The following is a 21,781-nucleotide window of genomic DNA, read 5'->3' on the forward strand; positions in this document are numbered from 1 at the left end:
TCCTTCAGGTAAATAATCCTCCACAATGCATTCCACTTGTGAGCAACAAGAGGAGCAGCAATTGAGATAAGAATTGGTTTTTGTTTCTCTGAGGTTCACAGAATGTGAATCCCAGAAATATCCTTGGGAAGTTGTGCCTTGATTTTTCTCTGTGAAGGGAAATGTGGCTACAACAGAGAGTTCACCCAAGCCAGGGAAAAGCAGGCAGGGAGTGGATTCATTGCAGCAGGGCCATGTCTGAGGCTCTGGCTCTCAAACCTCATCCACTGGAGAACCACTTCTGGACCCCATCCTTGGCTGCCAGCCAACCCCCAGATTAAACCTCTGCTCGGAGCTGGGTTAATAACACACTAGAGTAAACAGTGCTGCATTATCCTCAGTGTTAGCTGCAAAACTAAGTCATGTTTTTTACAAGGTTTGCTGACTACACGGCTCAGTCCAGTACAGGAACAAGGACAAGCTACAGTTATAGATGAAAAGTATTTCCACACAGAAATCTGCAAAAATCCGGGATTTGCATTAGGGGAACATGGCATCAGTGAAGTTCTCAATCCTTTAAGGACCTGCACTGATATCTAATCCAGGTGTAGGCCAAATCTAATTTTTCAAATTATCCTCAGTAATACTCTATTCTGCAGAAGGTGTCCCTGTCCATGGCAGGGGTTAGAATGAGATCATCAATAAAATTCCTTCCAACCCAAACCATCCTTGGGTTCTATGATAAAAAAGTGCCCAAATACAGGTGCTGAACAGGAAAATGAGGTGCACTGCAGGTTCCTGAGTAGTTCTGGTGCCCACAGACACTACACACATCCCTGCCTCACTGGACCCACAGGCTGCCTGCTCAGGCCTGCTCCTTTTTCCCTCCCTCCATTTGCTTGTGAGCATAAATAAATATAAATACAGCATAAGCAGATGTTGTTGTCCCTGGAAACTCAGCTTGCTGGGCATGTTTCTGCTGAAACGGCTTCTTAGTGGAAAATTAGGTTTTGATAAAAGTGTGTTTCTTTTCTTGCTTTTAATAAACAGAGCCTGCTTCATGTGCAAGCTCCAGGCTTTATTTTTTCCACTGGAAAACTAAACAATCTTGCATGGTTTCAGTTCATCAAATGCCTGATCCTCAGCAAGGGTGGGTTCCCCAAAAGCATCTCATGGGGGATAGAGGAGAAAAATCTCAAGATGAACGCAGAAGGAGAAGCCAAAACCCTCTGAGATAAAGTCTAACCCAGGCAAAAGGGCAAGGAGGGACCAGCACCCACTTTTGGGGTGCTGCAACTCAACTCAAAGACAGGTTTTTGGGTGTTTAAACCCAAAGACGGCCATCCTGATGTTTTTGAGTGGAAAAATGCTGACTTTTTCCTGAAGAAAAATACTCAAAGCAGAGGCTTTGAGTTTATGGTTTCATGAAGGGGAAAAAGGAACTTTTCTAAGCCAGTTCCACCAGACATTGAAGAGAAACAAGAAGAGTGACCCCAGCTGATGAGACTTGGCCTTAGGGAAAACTTTCCCCTCAGCAGAGAGCTGAGAGTGCCCCAAGGGCACTACCTGAGCCACAGGGCCCCAGCAGAGCCAAGGCTGGGAGTCTTGTCCACATTGCTGAAGAACACTTCTACTGCACTCCCAAAACACTTTTCAACAAAAACACTTGTGTTGAACCAAACATTGTTTTCCCCCCTCTATTTTCTCCATCACTCTCAGAGCCACAGCAGTGCATACATTTCCCACTCAGGAAGTGTTTTTTGGTCTCAGTTTCACAATTAAAATAGCAGGGTAATTCATTTACTCCCCACTCCTCCTAATAAACTTGCCAGTATCTCATCCCTGCAAAGCTCTCTGCAGTTACGCCTCTGGACCTGATAAATTATATTGAAAGGAAAATCAAAACAGAAAATGTTGACCTCAAGCCCAGCAGAGCTAGAGATGATCAAACCCATTTGATAAAGTCTACAACTCAAACTTCTTGCAAAGTGGCAAGGTTGTGCCACATTTACACAGTCGCTCAACAATTAATTATATTCCCAAAACACACATGGGGGGCTGTTATGCCCAGTTTACCCCAAAAGGACCTCTCTTGGCAATATTAAGTCTTCTGAAAGTAACTAAAGCCAGCAGCACATGAAAAAGATTTACAGTTTCACACAACAGTGAAAAGAACATTTTCCCCATCAAGACAACATTATCCTGATGCCACTCAACCCACGAGGAGACTTTTGAATTTTCACATCCCAGGCTGAGGGATCTGACTCATGCCAAGGAGGGGAAGGAAAAGCTACTGAGGGTGCTCTGATGAAAATATGCTTTTCTCAGGAGCAAATCTGCAAGGGGGAGCAAATCTGAGGGGCTGGGAGGAAATGCCAAGCCATGACATGCTCCAATGAATTCCAGCTCCTGGAAACTCCCAAGATACACCAGAGCCAACTGACCTGACTCCTACTACAGCAAATTTCAGGCAAACCCAGCATTTTTACCTCCTCTCCTCCCCTTTGCCGTCATCAGGAGAGCTTAGGGAGGGAAAAAAAATCCATTTTTTTTATGTGCTCGTTAAGTATGATCTGCTAAATGTTCTGTGCCAATGCATAAAGCTGCCTACTATGCTAATAGAATATTTAATTGACATTTATTTGCTGACTAGTTATTTATGCTAACGTCATCCCTGCATAATTAATAGTCTGCTAAAGTCGACTTGAAAAGCACACATAAAACACTGCACTAAGAGTCATTTGCAGCATTTAAAATAAAGAAATCCTGCCATCTATTTACATTAGGCTAGTCTAAACTCAGTTTTGATGGAATAACAGGATAAAGATCGGGCAGAGATTTTAAGAACCAGCCCTGTATACTGCTTTAGAAACATCCACAGGCTTTGAGAGTGCAACCTGCCAAAGAAGATTTCTGAGTTTCATTTTACTTGGCTCGAGGGCCCAGTTCTTAGCTGATGTAAAACAGCATAAGCTCAGTGAATGCCTACTTATTTTCTCCAGCCTCAAGCTCTTAGGAAGTGATATTTCAGGTGAAAGAGCTAAATCAGGGCCATATCTGCTCTCCATACCAGTAAAAAAGCAAAAGGAGAAGTCCACCTTCCCCATCTATCTCTCTATCTGCAAGTACAGTTTAATTTTTACTTCCTCTGGGATGAGATTACCAGGAGGAAGATGACTTCATTTAAAAATAAAAACAAAAAGAAATCCAACTATATTCATGATTATATTTTCTGAAAGGGCATCTCTGAACACCCTCATCCAATGTCAGAAACATCATCTCTGATCTCTGTGTCCCTCTTTTGAGAACCCATGGACAAGCTTTGCATTCAGCAAGGCAGCTCCATAAATGATGCTGAAAGCCAAGGGCATGGACCCCAAAAAAAGCCTTCTGTGTGCCTTGGAGTGCCATCAAACCCACACCTGCAACACAGTAGGCCATCCTGTGGCCATTCAGAATCACCCTGCTGTAAATTTCATCAAGTCCAACCAGATCCATTTCTCCCCTCCTTTACACTGCTGACCTCAAAGAGCAGGATTTTGCTCTGGGATAGATTCACATGATAATATATAAAACCAACCAAACAAAAAAAGCAGTAAGTTGTTATTTGAAGGTAACTCAATATGCCCTGGCACAAGTTTTATCTCCCTTTTCAACCATATCCAGCCCAGAATCTGACCCAGCACTTGGAATCACAGTGAAATTTCCCTCCTTTGGCCTTAATCTCACCTGAGAGCTACATGAAAACCTGTCTCAAATATTGACCAAATTATGCTGTTTGTCTTCACAGGAAGCCTGGGCAGGCAAAATGCTTTAACTCTACCCCAGCTTAATTGTATATTTGATGACTAAACTTTGTCAAGCTCAGCACCATGAAAGAGAAGTTATTTCGACTCAGGATCAGACTTCTGAACTTTAATCCTCCTTGTATTGATGCAACAGGGAAGTGAAAGCTGCTTTCCCACACAGAATCACAGTGGGATTGATCTTCTTCGTCACCAAGCCCAGGTATACCCAGTGTTCAGAGATTTCCCCATTTTTGCACCAGCCTATCACAAAATCAAAATATAGACCTGGTTATCTCTCTGCTGTGTTTCTTTCCATCTCCACAGACTCTAGCTCACAGATCTGCACACAGAAATGCTCTGTTTGAATTTCCATCTGTCAATAGCATCAAAGCAGAGCCACTGCTGCAATTCCAAGCGTACAAAGCAATTCCCTCATCCAGTGTCTTTAGCTCATTCCAGGATGCATTACAACAGTGCCAGGGGAGCCTGGGCTCTGTCAGCTCAGCTGGAAATCTGCAATCTGCACAAAAACCCCCTGAGTGTCAATCACAGGACGTCCCTGCTCTTTCACAATGCATAATTTAGCTACTACACTTGTCAGGTTCTCCATGCCCGATGGTGGATGTGGCCATGAACTCAACTGTCACCAGCAGAGAAAAACACACATGGAAATGAACAGTCTAAAGAACACCTCTTTTCCTTTCAGTAATCAAAAAAGTTTAGTTAGGCTTCAATTTTTAATGCCCAGTGGGTAAAAGGGATGAAGGATGCTCAGTCCAAGGTATGAGGAAGGCAACAAACTGCACTTGGAAGAGGAAGAGTTTTGGGTATGACATAGGAAGGGATAAATTCTATCCCTGCTATCATTCAGGTTGATAAAATGAGGAAATTTCAACTAATTGATGGAAAATCTACCTTACATCCCACCCTTACAGTGCAGGAAACAAAGGCTCCCACACCACCAGGGCCCTGCCACTGCCAGTGAACTCTGCAGGCTGCCCTTCCTCACATGAATTACAAGTGCTGAAGGGCCTTGTCAGGAAGGATGAAAATTTCACACTCAGCTACATCAGGCTGTAGTTACCCACTGCTTACACCACAGTTAATATGCAATAAAGAAGAAATCTCTGTCCCAGGACGTGACATTAGAGCTGATCACTGCCAAAGCTACAGACCATAAGGACAGCTTCACACTTGCCTCAGCTAGTTCATGAATAAACATCCAATTCATTCAAATGAGTTCTATATTAACTAATTTAAATAATTTTCATTTTGCTTTGAATGGTAAACAGATCTATTCTGCCAGGATAGTTGAGTTTGCAATTCAAATTACACACCGATTTGTAATGAGAAAAATATAATTAATGGCAGAGCTTGAAGTAACTACAATTTTACTCCTTTGATTTCCTGTGTAGGAGGGGGATGGAGCATGAAGCTCACAGCACACGTGCACTCACATCATCCTGCCATAAACCAAGACATTTTATTGCCACCTCAGGTATTCCTGGTCTGGTGACTGCACCATCACGTCACAGGAGGACAGAACATGACTTGACATTTTACTCACAGGCCACAGGCACCATGATGTAACTAATGTCACCCCATAAATAACACGGCAGCAGTCTGCAAATTAATCAACTTCCTTCGATTTGGATCATAAACTACAATTATTTGGCAGCCGCCTCTTAAAAGCTCTGTGTGTGCTGGACTTTAAATCAAGTTCTATTGATCTGCTGAACTGAACCAGCCCATTTTGTTGCATCTCTTTCTCATCTAATGAAATTCTTTGTCCCATCACTCCACCATTCTTGTCTGGCAGCACATTTACGAGATGAGCACCCGTCAGTCCAACCTGACTCGTGAGCAGAAACAAAGCACTGTCCCAGTGCTGCCATCCTGCCTGTTTAACAAGTTCATTTTGGCAACTCTGCTTTTTAACCAAGGCCTTCAGCTCCTGATTAAAATCACAGCCTAATGACACACAACCAGCCCCAGCCATGCTGTAGCCAACAAATACAGCCACTGTAATCAAGGTGTGCAGAACTGATGCCTTCACAACTGGGTCTGTGCAGTTTAACGCTGGTTTTTGTTTCTCCACCCAAAAGTCTGACCACAAAATAAAGAGGTTTAAAAAAATCTCCACATAGAGAACATAGTTTCATAGAAAACATCAGCTTCTCTTTTACCATAGGTGCTATGATTCTTTAAGTACTGAAGGTTGAGGTCCTCTTGAGCATTTTAGATGCCTCATTCCAAAATGAGCCAAGCTCTCAAATGTTTAAATCTCTTTTGGAATAACAACCCATGCATTTAATTTCTTCTTTTTAAAAATTATACTGTGACATATTCAACCAAGTTTAGTCACTGAAAATGGGAGTGGGAATGAGAAAATAAACAAAAAAAGCCCCAAACTAACAGAACAGCTGCCCACATGCAGCACCCTGGTGTCCAGTTACATCACCCACCAGAGGAAAAGGGATGCAGGGCACACTGAACACTGGCAGTCAGTCAAGCAAGGCAATTCACACAGAGTGGCCACGACCCAAAGGGCAAATTCCAGCAGATCCATGAAAAGCATTTGCCTCAGGTTATAAGGGAATTGTTATTTTCTATTATGACATTCAGTAAATTCTCTTACCCCCCTGACCCTCACTTTTGAGATTTGGTGTGTAGCACTGTACACCTTTCTGGTAACACTGATTGTAATCCACATAATAAAATGCAGTTTAAGAGGCCAATAAAATAAAACACCTCAACCCTCTCACATCAGCTTGATTTACTGGTACCAAGCCAAGAGATTTCTCAGCTGTATTTATCTTCAAGACTTCCTTTTTTTTCCCTTTTTTTTTTAAGCAATCAATCTTGTGTTTATTCAAAACACACAGACCAGAACAAAAAAGACAAGTTTAGCTCACAGTTGGGCACATGCAAGGTAGGAATGTCAGCTTTGATTCAAAGACTGTGTGTACAGCTCACTTCAGGAGGAAGGCAGGAACACTCACTCCAGGAGAATTCCCACATGGCACACAACTGGCACATGCACTGTTTCCAGTGCCCACACAGCAGAAAGGGAAAGGGTAACTTCAGCAGCACAGCCCTTAAATGAGACTTTCCTTAAATGTATGCACAAGCTGGAGGCTGAATATTCATCTCTTCTTCCCTTGATGCAGAATAAATGGGATATATGGCAGGAATACTTAGCAGCAACACTGACAATATGCCTGTGCTTGGAGCAATGTAATAGCAAGGATACACCACAGCTGCTCTGTTGATGCACACAGCCTATATATACATTTATATATATATTTATATTTAAATACCTTGGGGATCAAATTGTATTATTAACAAACTGCTCCACATGGGCCACTCAGAAATCCACAACACTTCCATTCAGCTTTTGTGCACCTAAGAGCTGCCAATCAGGACATGCCCTAAACAATAATGACCAAATTCTGCTATCTTTAATCACGTGGATCTACCATTAGAATTAAAAGCTGACAGAGTCTGGCGATGGAAGGTTTTAAATTTTCAGGGCAAAACAGTTTTGAGTGCAAAGTCAGCTTCTGATTTTGGTTACACCCAAGCTGATCTTGCTTATTTTAGGTTGTTCTCACTCTTGAATTTCACCCCTCCTTTCCACAAGAACAAGACTTCTCCCTGAAGTGAAAATCACAGCATTACAGCTCAGCAGTAAAAAGACATTTCCCTATGGAACCGCCTTCTGTTGTCAACAACTAGGGCAAAAACTCCTTTGCTGAAGGCTGACTGGCAAACTGAATCCTGCGGGGACACAACCCTGCCCACATCACCCAACAGCAGCCAAGGACCTGCAGTACCCATCCCACGTCCCATTCACAATCTCTGAACAATCCTTTCAACACAGGATTTCGCTCCTGGGAAGCTCAGAAGCCTCAGAGAAAAAGGAAAACAATCATTATCTCATTTGCTTCTCCTGTGTTGTGCTCATGTGGAACGTGTTATGAGATTGTTTACCCACAGGTGTTTGTTTCATTGGATTCCGGTGTGAGTTGTTTTGACTCTTTGGCCAATCAGTGCCAAGAGAAAAACGAAATCAATTATTAACTCATTTGCTTCTCCTGTGTTTTGTTCATGTGGAATGTGTTTGGAGATTGTTTCGTTGGTTTCATGTTAGTTGCTTCCACACTTTGGCCAATCAGTGCCAAGCTGTGTTGAGACTCTGGAGAATCACAAGTTTTCATTATTATCTTTTTAGCCTTCTATAAGTATCCTTTCTGTATTCTTTAGTATAGTTTAGTATAGCATTCTTTAATATAATATAGATCATAAAATAATAAATTAGCCTTCTGAGCACATGGAGTTCTCAGATTCATCATGGAGTCAGACTCATCATCCTCCCTTCATCAGCGCATCCCGCAAATCCAACAATCCCAGCCCAACCAGAAACCTGGAGCCCAACAGCCGAGCAGGACCCCAACAGAGCAGGCAGAACTCACCCTCTGGGGGCATCAGGACCTTGTTGTTCTGCGTGCACCAGCCCACGGGGTGCAGGTCTGCTGTCATCACGTCACACCAGAAGTCAGCCCTGCGGTCGTCGCCGTAGCCGCAGTAGCGCAGCAGCAGCAGCTGCCCGCACGTGGTGATGATGGTCGCCACCCAGTACGTGTCTGGGCTGCTCTTGTTGGCCACCTCCAGCTTCATCCCTGGCTGGAAGCTGCTCTGAAGGCTGATTTCAACCTTGCAAAAGGAGAAAGGAATGGTGTTAACTTTTTCTGCTTGGTAGGGAGATCCCCTCACGTCACCTCCCCTGGGAATGCTGCCCTTGAAGAGCAGCCCTGGGATAGAACATGAGCTGATTGTGCTTCTTAATCCAACCACCTCCTCCTCCTTCTCTCTGGGCAGTTCCAGTCCTACTTCACTGGCTCATATCCCATCATGCAGGCACTGAAGTGCAGGAGTGGTGCCTTCAGGTGTACAACATCCAAGAGAGGACTGGCACTCATCTTCAAGCCCTCAATGTCACCAATGCCTTGGATACAGCCAGCATAACCCAAATGAAGCTATATTTCCCACATGCAGGAGTGGTGTCCTCAGGTGTACTACATCCAAGAGAGGACTGGCACTCATCTTCAACCCCTAAATGTCCCCAGTGTCTTGGATACAGTCAGCATAACCCAAATGAAGCTTCATTTCCCACTGCACACCTCCACAGGCACATCACAGGGCACAGAAAGGCAGGTGTTGAGCACCTCTAGGAGTTAAGCCCAACTACAATATTTAGTCACATCACAACACTGAAGCACCTCTAGAGGTCTGACAAGCATCAAGGGCTGAATGCTGTACCAGGCAGACCAAGGAGAGAACTTCCACTGCACCTATCCTCAGCAGCTCAAGCCTCAACCCATTCCCCCATGGAAAACAAGGCATGACCTGTCACTGACAGAAGTAAATTGTCTGGGTCACTGTCCTCCATCTGATGGAGATGTCACTTCCATTCATCTCAGCAGTGACAGGGCACCTGTAATGTGCCCTAGGACACTGCAGATGCCAGTGCATCTCTTTTGGGACACTGCTGATGAACACCAGGGCCTGCTGTAGCACCACCTGTGTCCCAAGCACCAGTGAGATACTTCTAGCTGCTGCTGATAAAGAAGAGGTGGATGCCAGTGCACTGGTCAGGTGCCAGGCTTGTCTTCACAAAACCATCCAAAATATAACCTGTTACTCCTCAGGAGATATTTAAGGACAGGCTATCACAGGTTTCATAGAACCTTATCAGCTCCTGAATAAGAGAGGGATTATAACTCTAGGTAAACTTGTCTCTGATTGACTTCCAATTGAAATGGCAGTTTTAAATGACTCTTTTATTTATAAAGGCAAATATAACATGGTCTACTTGCTCAAGGACTTTACAGATGTGGGGATGCCAAGCTGCTGAGAAAATACTCCTCTGGTCCATCAGCAGTAATCCCTCACTCATCCAGCTCCAGCTTCTGACCCCAGGGCTGCCCAGCCAAACCCATTCATCATCTGTACTCCCTATGCCTTTCCTGGGGTGGGCACTTCCAGCAGAATCAATGCCCAGAGGCACAGAACAACTGAGAGGGACCTTTGGACATGGTGTGACACTGAGGGTGGCCTGTGACATGCACTGCTTAATCAGTGCCAAACCAGGACCTCAGCAATGCTCAGAGTCCTCACAAATAATCCAGGCTACAGACCGGCCCACGTCCCAGTACAAACTGAATCTCCTGGCCTCCTCCCAGTACAGAATCGCAGCTGCAGTTCAAAGCACCTCAGCCTGATGCCTGACACAGACATCTTTTTATAAAAAATCCTTTCCTTAGGATTATTCCTCCCGAGAAGCTGGGAGGCCTCAGGAACAAAATGTAAACAATGGTTATCTGCTGCTGTGGAATGCAACAGGTGCATCTGTGATTGGTCTCATGTGGTTGTTTCTAATTAATGGCCAATCACAGTCAGCTGGCTCAGACTCTGTCCAAGCCACAAACCTTTATCATTCTTTCTTTTTCTATTCTTAGCCAGTCTTCTGATGAAATCCTTTCTTCTATTCTTTTAGTATAGTTTTAATGTAATATATATCATAAAATAATAAATCAACCTTCTGAAACACTGAGTCAGATCCTCATCTCTTCCCTCATCCTAAGACCCCTATGAACACTGTCACAGATGCCTGCAGAGAACGATTCATTTACTGGTTTTTGGGGGTTTTCTGAGCCCTGTGCTCACTGTAACACCAGCAAGGTACTCTGGAACCAAGAGACTTGTGACTGGAAATCACATCAAGAGGAGAATCAGACAGACAAATAATACAATCTCCTCCTACAGCTTTTGGCCAGATTTTTGAGTTTCAGATTGTGAAGCAGTCACTAAGGGCTGCTCCAGCACCAATGTGTCCCACAATGACAATCCCAGGATTGAGATGCTGTGAGACACTGGAGTCAGCAGGATCAGTAGGATGAGCTGGACATCTCCTCACAACTGAAGGCATCCTTAAGGGCTTCATGAAGCACTAAACTTTCTACTTTGAGCCTGGAGTAGAAATCTGGGACAAGATGCTCTCTCCAAGCAGCTGCTGGATCAAGAATAAACTCCACAATAAGCACTGCCCTGCAGATCTCCAGTACAGAGAATTTTGGTCCTTCATCCTGCAATGCTCCAGGTTAACTGTTGTTAAAATGAAAGCAAAATAGAGAATAGAGGACTTTTCTAGTTTCTCAGACTAGATAAAAGAGAGGTTTTTTCATCCCTGCAGCTCCTTTAGCCCTACAAAACAAGCCACAAAATCACCTGGAGACAAAGGTGGTTGGACCAGGTGATCTCCAGAGATGCCCTCAAATGCTGCTGGTGCTAACACAGAGCAGAGCACAGACCTGTCACTACCACAGGATTCTTAGAACCTTATCAGCTGCTGAATCCAGAGGGATTATAACTCTAGGTAAGCTTGTCTCTGATAGATTTCCAATTGAAATAAATGACTCTTTTATTTATAAAGACAAATATAACACGGTCTACTTGCTCAACCACAAAATCACCTGGAGACAAAGGTGGTTGGACCAGATTATCTCCAGAGGTGCCTTCAAACGCTGCTGGTGCTAACACAGAGCAGAGCACAGACCTGTCACTACCACAGGATTCTTAGAACCTTATCACCTGCTAAATCCAGAGGGATTATAACTCTAGGTAAGCTTGTCTCTGATAGATTTCCAATTGAAATAGCAGTTTTAAATTATTCTTTTATTTATAAAGACAAATATAATATGGTATACTTGCTCAACTGAGGGTTGGTCTATTTGCTCAACCACAAAATTTCTCCCCAAAATGGGAAGATTTCACTTTCAGTTCTCCAGGGAGACTCTGAAAACCAGAAGAGGGAACGTGTCCAACACCCACAGGGAGCACATACATGTTTGAAGGAGGTGTGGGGAGCAGCACTGGCTCCTGTTTCCTCCAGGAACTCGTCCCAGTTGAAGTCTACATCCTCAATGCTGGAGCCCTCATCTGTTCAAGAGAAGAAAAAAAAATAAATTAAAAAAAATGAGAGAAAGAAAAGCAGCCTAAAACACAGCCAAAGAAGGCAAAAGTTGTGTCAAAGAGTTCAGGGTGAGAATAGCAACCAGTATAAACATCAACAGAAGGGAAAACAGAAAGCCTGCTTTAAGGATCTGTGTTTTGACCAGCTCCTGCTATGAATTCAGCAGACTCTGGGCTTTTAGCAGCCAACACTGAGACCAGAAATGACTCTGCCTCCATGGCAGTGGGGGCACAAAGCTGTCACACACCAAGAGGCACTTGGACTCTTTTATTTTGCATTTGGTGACTCCCAGGCTGTGAGGGATGTGGCTGCCTGCCCACCCTCACTGGTGCAATGTCCTTGTGCCCTCACAGTGCTCCCCAGCCCTGGTGGTTTCAGCAGTGCCCCAGGGATAAATTAAAGATGCTTCTGTTGGCTGAGCCGTGAGTACACCAAACACCAACCCTTGGGGTGAGTGAGACCCATTTTCACTCCTGCCACCCCTTCTTCTCCTTCCTCAGCATCACTGCACCCATAAATCTCAGATAAATCCCTTTTACAAGCTACAGCTGCTTTCCCCAAACCTCACCAGCCCCGTACTGCCTTCTTATCCCTGCTCCCCTTCAGATTTGGGGCTCTGTGTCCCCTCTCCCCCATCCACACCCCACAGCAAGGGCTGGACATGACCACTTTTTATTTTCTTCCTTTAGAACCACACTGAGGCACAGCCAAGGCCCCAAAACCATCTCTGAAACTCACCCAGCAATAATTAAAAATAAATCTTCTTTCACTTCCAGAAAATCAGCCAAATCTGATTGTTTTCATTTTGTTCCCAAGCAATCTTGCAAGCCCAGTTTCATCCCCAGAGCAAAAATATTTACAGTCTGGCAATGAGCTCTTTGCAATAAGCATTTATCAGGCAAACTCTGCAAGACCCTTTACCTGCCCCAGCATTCATCAGCGTGGCCATGATGTAATTAAAGTGACTCATGACAAACTGAATTAAGAACCCTCCCCAGACAGTTTTATGAAGAAAAAGGCTAGGTTAATTTATTGCAATTATTGCTACAGGTCTCCAGTTTCCAGGACCAGAGAAAATGATGTTGTGCAAGGGGAAATTTCTCATTATTAAAAGGGGAAGACACAGTTTTTATTTGCTGCCTGTGGCACCAGACCCATGTAGGTGAGGGGGGAAAAAGGGGAACAGAAGAGGGTTTTTGAGAGGGTAAAGATCTGTCTGGGAGTTCAAAGCTGAGCTGTCTACACTATTAAACACTTTCATGCTGCTGCATCAAGCCTGACTCCTTGCCCTAAACTCAAATCATCTTCTTAAATATGGAGATGCAAATCAACATTTACTCCATGATAAAGACACTACCAGGTGACTCTTCAACTCAACAAGAAATAACCCAATTCCATGATTACAACCCAAAAACAGACAAATTCATGGCAGAATAAAGAATGGGATTTGTTTTGTTTTTTTGCAATCACTGCAAAAACCTCCAGGCTCAGAAGCTGGCTCTACTTGAGATATCTGACCCAGAATGAGGGGTTTGTTCAACCTTGACTGAATGATAAGCCACAACTTAACCACAAGGTAGGAGCTTGGTGGAACAATTCTGTATCATGCAGGCAGGCAATTTAGATGAACAGGGATATTTTTCAGCCTTCATGCCTGCAACCCTGCAGAGTTAATGCTACAGAGAAGAGCTGTGTGCAGAGACTGCAAAGGCTGAGCCTCTAAAACCAAGTCCATCAGGAGATGGGCAGATATGATTATCCATTCCAGGCTTAAAATTGCTTAAGCAACTTTTTTTCCCTGAGCACAACCCACCAAAGGTCAGAAGCACCTGACATGGAAACTTAAGTGCATCATCCCCTGTGCCTCATCTCTCCCTGCTGCCTGTCTCTGTGGGGTTGGGATGGGCTGTTCCAACAATCCCAAGGGCATCTCCACCTCAGGACATGGCCAGGACACCTGGAACAGGCTGCCCAGGGCAGTGGGGGAGTCACCATCAGATTTAAAATTCACAGGGATGTGGCACTCAGGGACATGGCTTAGGGTGTGTTCTTGGCAATGCTGGGGAATGGTTCTCAGAGTTTTCTTCTTACCTAAATAAGTCTGTGATTCTATAACTTGGACCCAAAGCTCTCAGACGTCTCTTCCAACCTAAATAATTCTGTGATTCTGTGACTTCCAGGTCAGCTCTGTGATTCTGTGACTTCCAGGTCAGCTCTCTTCTCTCCTGGTCAGGCACTTCCATGTCAGAGCACTTCCCTTTCCCTCACCTCTGTGTACTGACAGTTTTTATTCCTGTTTTTGCTCTAAATTCCTGTGTGAGTCTCTCCTTTAGCACATTCTCCTTTTCTCCAGCCTTCCTCAGCAGCCTTACAGCAAAGATTCACTCCACAGAGGTTTTCAGCCAGTTCAGTGAATCATCCCCAGCCCTTGCAAGGAGCAAAGCCTCCAGGCAGGTCAGAGTCCTCTCCAGAATTTGGGAAAAGATTTTAACAAATGGAACTGGATGCTAGTTATGGATGCATCAAGTCCTTCACAACCTTATTAACCCTGACTGTTGCAGATATCTTTTATGAAAAATCCTTTCCTTAGGATTTTTCCTCCTGAGAAGCTGGGAGGCCTCAGGAACACAATGTAAACAACGATTATCTGCTGCTGTGGAATGTGACAGGTGGATTGTGATGGTGTTCACAGGGGTCTTATGTTGAGGAAAGAGATGAGGATCTGACTCCATGTTTCAGAAGGCTGATTTATTATTTTATGATATATATTACATTAAAACTATACTAAAAGAATAGAAGAAAAGGTTTCATCTCAGAAGGACAGCTAAGCTAAGAATAGAAAGAAATGAACCAAAAAAGGGTTGTGGCTCAGACTCTGTCCAAGCCAGCTGGCTGTGATTGGCCATTAATTAGAAACAACCACATGAGACCAATAAGAGATCCACCTGTCACATTCCACAGCAGCAGATAACCATTGTTTACATTTTGTTCCTGAGGCCTCCCAGCTTCTCAGGAGGAAAAAAACCTAAAGAAAGGATTTTTTATAAAAGTTGTCTGCAACAATGGATCTGTGACTGGCCCATGTTGGTTATTTCTAATCAATGGCCATTCACAGCCCAGCTGGCTCGGACAGAGAGTCCGAGACAGAGCCTTTGTTATCATTCTTTCTTTTTCTATTCTTAGCCAGCCTTCAGATGAAATCCTTTCTTCTATTCTTTTAGTATAGTTTTAATGTAATATATAAAATAAAATAATCAATCAGCCTTCTGAAACATGGAGTCAGATCTTCATCTCTTCCCTCACCCTCAGACCCCTGTGAACACCATCACACCTGACCTGCTCTGCCACAGGCCAGCACAGACTCTCACTGGAAGGTTATTTCACATCCTGCCCAGCAAAACTCACACCACCACCTTTTTAACAAAATACCACCCAGATCTCTGCTTTCTAAACCCAAATAAAGAGGTTTTATAAGGCCCAGAGGCAAGGCAGAGTGAGAGCTGCAGCCTTCCCTCGCTGTCAGCTCATTCCTCTCTGACACATCACCAGCCTGGCTCCTACACCATGCTTTATCTGCAGACTTTATCAGGAAATTACTTTTACAAGGTCTGTAAAAATAATGTCAGAGTACTCATTTATCACAGCATCACTGGTTTATTTTGCTTCATTTCACCACAAGGGATTCTGAAGGGACTGTATGTTTTCTAAAATGGTTTTTCAATGGACTTGCTTCCCTGCTGAAATTCTGGCAGAGCAGACACGGGGATGGGACCAGCCCAAAGGACCCGACACTACCCACACATTCAACAGGGCTGCACACAAATCTCCTCATCCATCACCAAAAAACCCAACTGCTGAGGCGCTCAGGACACCCTGAAAGGTGATAAATCTGCCATTAAACCTGTTTTACATACCAGCTCCCTTTCCAATTATTGGCACTTAGGTCCAGAGCTTTTTCTTAATGAAAGAGTCAAGGCTGGCTGCTTTACAATACGGTGATGTATAAACAAGCCCAGGATGACAAATAAAATCAACAAGTCATTATCTGAGAGCCTCTCAATGGCTTTGAAGTGCTCATGCATTGACATTATAAAAATGCAACTGCTCCAGCTGTTAACAGCCCCCTGGAATGTTCAGCTATGGAAAAGAAAAGGGATAAAAGACCCAAACCCTGTGGCTCCAGAAACAATGATTTTTAATTTTTTTCCCCTCAGGCTTCACTGTAGGAGAAAGTATTTAAGGCAAATTGCTTAGACATCTTATTTATAGCATCTAGATACATAAAAATGACTTTTTGAGTGAACAGAGCACTGAAATACTCCCACAACAGGTGTGGGGAGACACACAGACACCTGATCAACCACAAACCTCTGGCACAGCCTTGGGAGAGCCATCAAAATCCTTGTCCCCAATAAAATTCAGGCATTACAGGCCAGTTCTCTTCATTCCCCAAAAAAATGTCTATGGCTGGCCAACTGAATCTCACCTTAGAGATTCCTATCTCTCAAAATAGATAAAAATAGATAAAAATAGATTAAAAAATAGATAAAAATAGATAAAATTAGATAAAAATAGATAAAAATAGATCCAGTGGGAACCAGACCAACCCAGATGTGTCCGGTCTGGAAATCCAAGGATTTGGCGTCCAAGGAAACAGGAAAATCACTGAGCTGCTACAAGAAGTGAGAAAACTGAAGGTTGAGTGGCCAAATTTTTGACCTGCTGAAGGAGAAGCAAGGTAAAACTTGGCTTCAGAAAGAAAGTAGGTTAGGTCTAGCCATAATGTACTTTTCCATCATATGACAGAGTCTCCTCCTGCTTTGGCTAGATGGGAGAAGCTAAAGCACCTGGTTCCATCAAAAATCACCAGAATGAAGCATTTACTTTTCTGCTTCACAGAACACCCAAATTTAGCACAGCAGATCCTGACACCTTCAGGAGCCCATCCCAGAGCATTACAAAGCATCCAGTCACGAGCACAAGGACAACATGGGACCAGCTCTCCTCTCCTCAGTGTTTGTGAAACCCCCTCACCTGAAGCACTCCAAAAAATAGTGAAGGAAATGAGGGGAAAGGTCAAAACAAAGGACAAATGCTGTAAATTTATCTACATCCACTGTTCTGGAGTGGATGTAGATTGTTATTGGGATTAGGCTGATTAAGAAGGAGGTTTAGACTGTGTTTGTAATTGTGTTGGGGGTGCTCTTGAGGTTGTTGGATAGAAGTGGAAATAGGATATTTTCTGAATGTTTGTTCTGTCTCTCTTTACCACAAAATTTCAACAGGATACAAAATGGTGGGGAAGCTGGGAGAACACAATATGCTGCCTTGGGAAAGGTTTTCCATGGCTGTTTGTTTAAATTTTGAATAGCTGATACTGCAAATGAGGTCCAGAAGAGGAAAAACTTTTATTGCCCATCAATCACAGGACACAGTCCAATCCTAAGACCCAAAAAAGGGCTTGGAGCTGTACAACCATTCCCAATACCTCCCTGGCTTCCAGATCTACCTGCAAGGAGCTGCAGCAGTGAGGAGTGTGGCAGCTCACCTGTGGAAACCCCGGGCACTGGGAATATTCCTCTGTCTGCTCTGGGGTGCCCTGACCCCCAGAGCAGCACTGACTCTGACCCTCATCCATGGAGAAAATTTCCCAGACTTCCAGATAGACTGGAACCCACAAAAGTGTGAAATAGATTATAGAGAGTAGTGTAGGTGTATCACTTGGTGAGAAATTGAGGTTTTGGGATTTTTAGTGTGCTGTGGATGGAAGAAAAATGGAGGGCACAGGGTGTCATCCTGGGTTTCTTCTTCATGCTGCTTCTCCACGGGTTTGGGTGGCATTTTGTAATTGGGCAGAAAAGTCCCCATTGCAGCTCTGTAGGATCAGTTATTGGGTTGTAAGGGGAAATAATCCAGGTGTCAGCTCTTAATTGGATAGTTCAGTCTTAAAAGGCCTTGTAACAAGAGATTGTTGGCCATTTTGTGCCTTCTAATGAAAAGCTGCTGAACTCACAGTAGTGAGACTGTTTTACTGATAAGAAATAATAAACAGCTGAGTCCCAACATGAGCTGCCATCTCAAGTGCCTTCAATCCAGAGACACCAACAACTGGGACCCCACGCTCACCTGAATCAAAGTGCTCCCCATCACCATTGGCTGGGCTGGGATCCTGCTCTGGGGAGAGCTGCTGGGTCTCTCTCATGCTGGCAATGAAGGATGCCCTGGTCTCCATGGCTCAGAGGAAGAGGCTTGGCCTTCCTAATTCATCCTGCAGCAAGGACAAGCTACAAGGAAAATTTGGAAAAAAAGCAATGAGTGATTTATGGTACACCAACCCATTCCCTCAGCCTTTCCCCACTCTTTTCACATCACTCCATCTTGATACAGTTGGAATGAAAGATCTCAGAGGTCTTTTACAACCTAAATAATTCTGTGACCCTCTGATGGTGCCCCTTCCATCCTGCTCTTGTCTCCAGCCTGAAGCTGGGGTTGGATGAAAACCACAACTAAGGACCTTAGTGGCAATAATATCATACGAGCAACAGCAAAATTGATGACAAGAGAGAAGATAATAAGGTAATAAACAGCATCCAGAGGCTTCACACCTCAAAGTTCCCTCCAGCTCACCAACAGAGAGAGAAGGATGGGCCCACAAGGCAGCACAACCCATGCTAAAAAAATCATCTCCACCATCTTCCAGCCACTTCAGCCCTTGATTTCCAACATTTTGATAACTAACACTATATCTCACTCCACAAATATTCAAACTTCCAAAGGGGGAGATCTGTGATAATGAAACAGAGGAAACACTGAAGTGAAATACTCATGAGAAAGAGACTGGAGTAACTCTAGAAAATAAAACTGAGCATGCAAAGTGCAGACACCTTCATGTAATAGTGCTGGCTATTTATTGAGTAAGGACTGACCTAAGGTAACTGTACCAGTTTTAACATGCAGGGCAGGAAATAGTAGCTGATTTTAAATTGGGTTGTGTTAGCAGAAGAGTTTCTTCTAGCAGGAGTGACCACAGTGAACTCAAAGCTGAACACAAACACACAGAAATGAAAAGCAGTATGAGGAAGGGCACAATGCTCAGATCTTGCATGAGATTAAATGAGAACTGTATTTCCAGCCACACCAGACAAGCAACACCCCAGGATACACCTTTAGGAGTAGATTAAAAACAATTCCAGAGTGAGCTTTTCAGCAAAACTCTGAGATGCTGATGAATTACGAGGTGTCAAAGGACAACTGAAAAAGAGAAACCAGAGCTGGGGTTAAGGGCACAGAGGGAAGCAGCTATTCACACAAGATATGCTAAAGCCAAGCCAGGCAGCAGGGAAGGTGCGTGGCCAGAATATCTGATGGGGAGAATTGGTCCTGCTTATTTTATTAGAGGAGCCTCCAAACCCTGCATGACAAGAGAGGACTGTGCCAAATGCTCTGCAAAATGTGTGACTAAAAGTAGGAAAGAAGTTTACAGCCACAGGCCAGGCAAAGCAGGATGTAATAAGATTGTAAAAATAGATGGGATTTTTTCAACTTTTACTACTCTGGAGGCATATTCTAGAAGACTAGATATGATGGTTGTAAAACAGAAAGGAGGAGAGTGTTCTGCTGTGGATTTCTCACTCCCAGTTTTTAAGGCAGCTCCTGTGGCAATTTAAAAGAAGGATGTGTGTGAGCAGTTAGATCAGAACTGAAAAAGATGAGGAGCATGTCAAGTGTCTGATATCCATCAGCAGGACCATGGTGGGAATGTCTGCTGGAGCTGCAATTAAACCCGCAAAAACCATGGCTGTTTCACAGAAAAACCACTGGTGAAAGCAAATTACAAAGCCAGGTGATTCAACCCCCACCAAAGGCTGTTCAGGCAAAGTTAGAAATTTTTGCTTCCCACCCCAAAGAAATCTGCTAATGAAAGAAAAAAAGGAGTATTTTAAAAAATGAAGATCATAACCCAGCTCAGAGCAATATGGTTGTTGGTGTCCTCACAGAGTGCTCAGCAAATCTGAAATACTCCCCAAATATGACCCTTTTCCCACTGCCACTGCACTACATCTTTATTCTTTGTTGACATGAGACTTGCTAATGAATTAAGTGTATTATAGACTCCAATATTAGAGTGCAGCTAACCTCTGAACATACACATCACTCATCTCCAGTGTATATTAAGTTTCAATTAACCATGAAACTAGAAGCAGTCAGTTTACTGAAAGTCAAAAAAAAAACCCACTTCTCCTTTGATAGAGACACTTCCGTAAATATCATTAATAATAAATTAGCTAAGTATCAGGACTTTACATCAAGCTTGTTAAATGTCAGAGAAGGGGAGATTCCAGCTGAAGCTAAACCTTGGGGGGATGTGGCTGTTTTAATTTTTGCCAGGGATCAGACAAGGATGGAAGATAGTCTGGGTCTAACAAAAAAAATTCACAAAGAATGGAGAGAAAAAGAGGCATCAATTTAAACACAACAAATCCATCATCTTAAAGAGAGCTCAGGGTTAACAATATAAATACCAAGAAGAAACATAATCCTCTCAGTATTGTAGTTAAATCTTGTGATGCTTCTATGATGCTGATAAAACAGAGTTATGAGCTGACAAAAAGCTGAAGGTGCCCAATCAGACAACAACAGTATTTGCCTTTTTTTTTTTAACACAGCCCAAATCTGCCACCACAGCCATGGGAGGGACTCAAACCCCTGGATCATGGAATTTGCCATCAGAAATGGAAAGTGGATGGGCAAATCAGCAGGAACCTGCCCAAGGTGTCAGCAACACAACTGGGACCCATCCTCAGTGGCCCCATCTGGGGCTGGCTTTAAGCCTACTTCAATTAAAAAGGGGAAATACAGAATCTCTGAGGCACATTCAGCAACATCATCAACATTTTTGGGGTTTTAAACTCTATTTTAATGTGTTTTTTGCTTGGACATACTGGTTTTGAAATGTCATGTTGAGAGCATCCATGTCCCAAGGAAACTGGATCTATTAGAGGCCATTACTTGGTTTATTTTGGGAATAACAAGTTTACCAGTTATGGCAGGAGAGCACTTCAGTATTTTCCCAACAGCATGTGACAACAAGACCAAACTCTCACGCAAACACCAGCCTGAAAACAGCGCTGAGCTTTAGTGTTGGTATTACTAACTAGCAAAGAAAGCTGACACAGGGTATTAATTTTTCACTTCTTATTAATTGCTGCTAATTAACACTTCAAACAGAGTCCCCAGCCATCCTGTTAACAGTAGCACAAAACATTACACCAGCAGCACACACCACTGTTCTCCCAGTGAAATACACTGTAAACCAAATCAAGGTTTGCTGGGAACAAGGTGATGGGAAACTGCACCAAAAGAGGCTCAAGGTGACATTACACCAGGCAGGAGCACAAAGGAAAATCCTATGAAATGCATTTGAATGAGCAGGGAGGGGGAAATTCCCTGGTTTCAGATCCCTTGCTCATTGTTTCTGCACAGTGGTGGCTCAGACTGAGCCGATTCTTCCCCCCACGCAGCTCCCATTCCCTTGGTATTTAATTCAGATCCAGGCTCTTAACTCACAGGCAGGAAAAGGCAGGCAATATAATGAAGAATCTCTTTTATTTCCTCCTTCCCACGGCTGTCAGTCTCAGCCCTGCCCTGTCATCTGTATCAATATTGGCTCTTTCTACAAGCACCGCATTGGCTTCCTCACACCATTTTACACTTCTCGTCTCCTGTCAGCTCCATCCTGGTTTTCTTCCTTTGGAGTGATCCTCTGTAGGGAGAGGTTTCTTACCCACACACAAATCCAGCACCCCTAGGGCTCCTCCTTAAAAATACTCCTGAAAAACTCATTTTCTCCCTCCAATACATGCTTGGTTAATCGGGATTGACACAAGAAGAGAGGAAAGATGATGAATCCCTGAAACCTCTAGACTGAACAGTTAACCAGGTGTGCCAATGTAATGCTGAGTCCTGAATGGCGGAGAAA

General features: G+C 43.7%; 1 protein-coding gene across 3 annotated transcripts in view; it reads right to left on the reverse strand.

Annotated features, from left to right (window-relative positions):
- SFMBT2 (Scm like with four mbt domains 2) overlaps window positions 1–21,781 on the reverse strand; it is a 116,036-nt gene that overhangs the window by 83,345 nt on the left and 10,910 nt on the right. For all 3 annotated transcript variants that reach the window (XM_005494459.4, XM_074538712.1, XM_074538711.1), the window contains exons 2-4: window positions 17,929–18,086; window positions 11,674–11,768; window positions 8,243–8,483 (exon numbers count right to left, since the gene is read on the reverse strand). In XM_005494459.4, coding sequence (XP_005494516.2) covers window positions 8,243–8,483; window positions 11,674–11,768; window positions 17,929–18,034 — 442 coding nt within the window. In that variant the 5' untranslated portion in view covers window positions 18,035–18,086. The remainder of the gene's footprint in view (window positions 1–8,242; window positions 8,484–11,673; window positions 11,769–17,928; window positions 18,087–21,781) is intronic.

Source organism: Zonotrichia albicollis, chromosome 4 (assembly GCF_047830755.1).
Source record: "Zonotrichia albicollis isolate bZonAlb1 chromosome 4, bZonAlb1.hap1, whole genome shotgun sequence".
In the NCBI taxonomy this organism is placed as follows: Eukaryota; Metazoa; Chordata; class Aves; order Passeriformes; family Passerellidae; genus Zonotrichia; species Zonotrichia albicollis.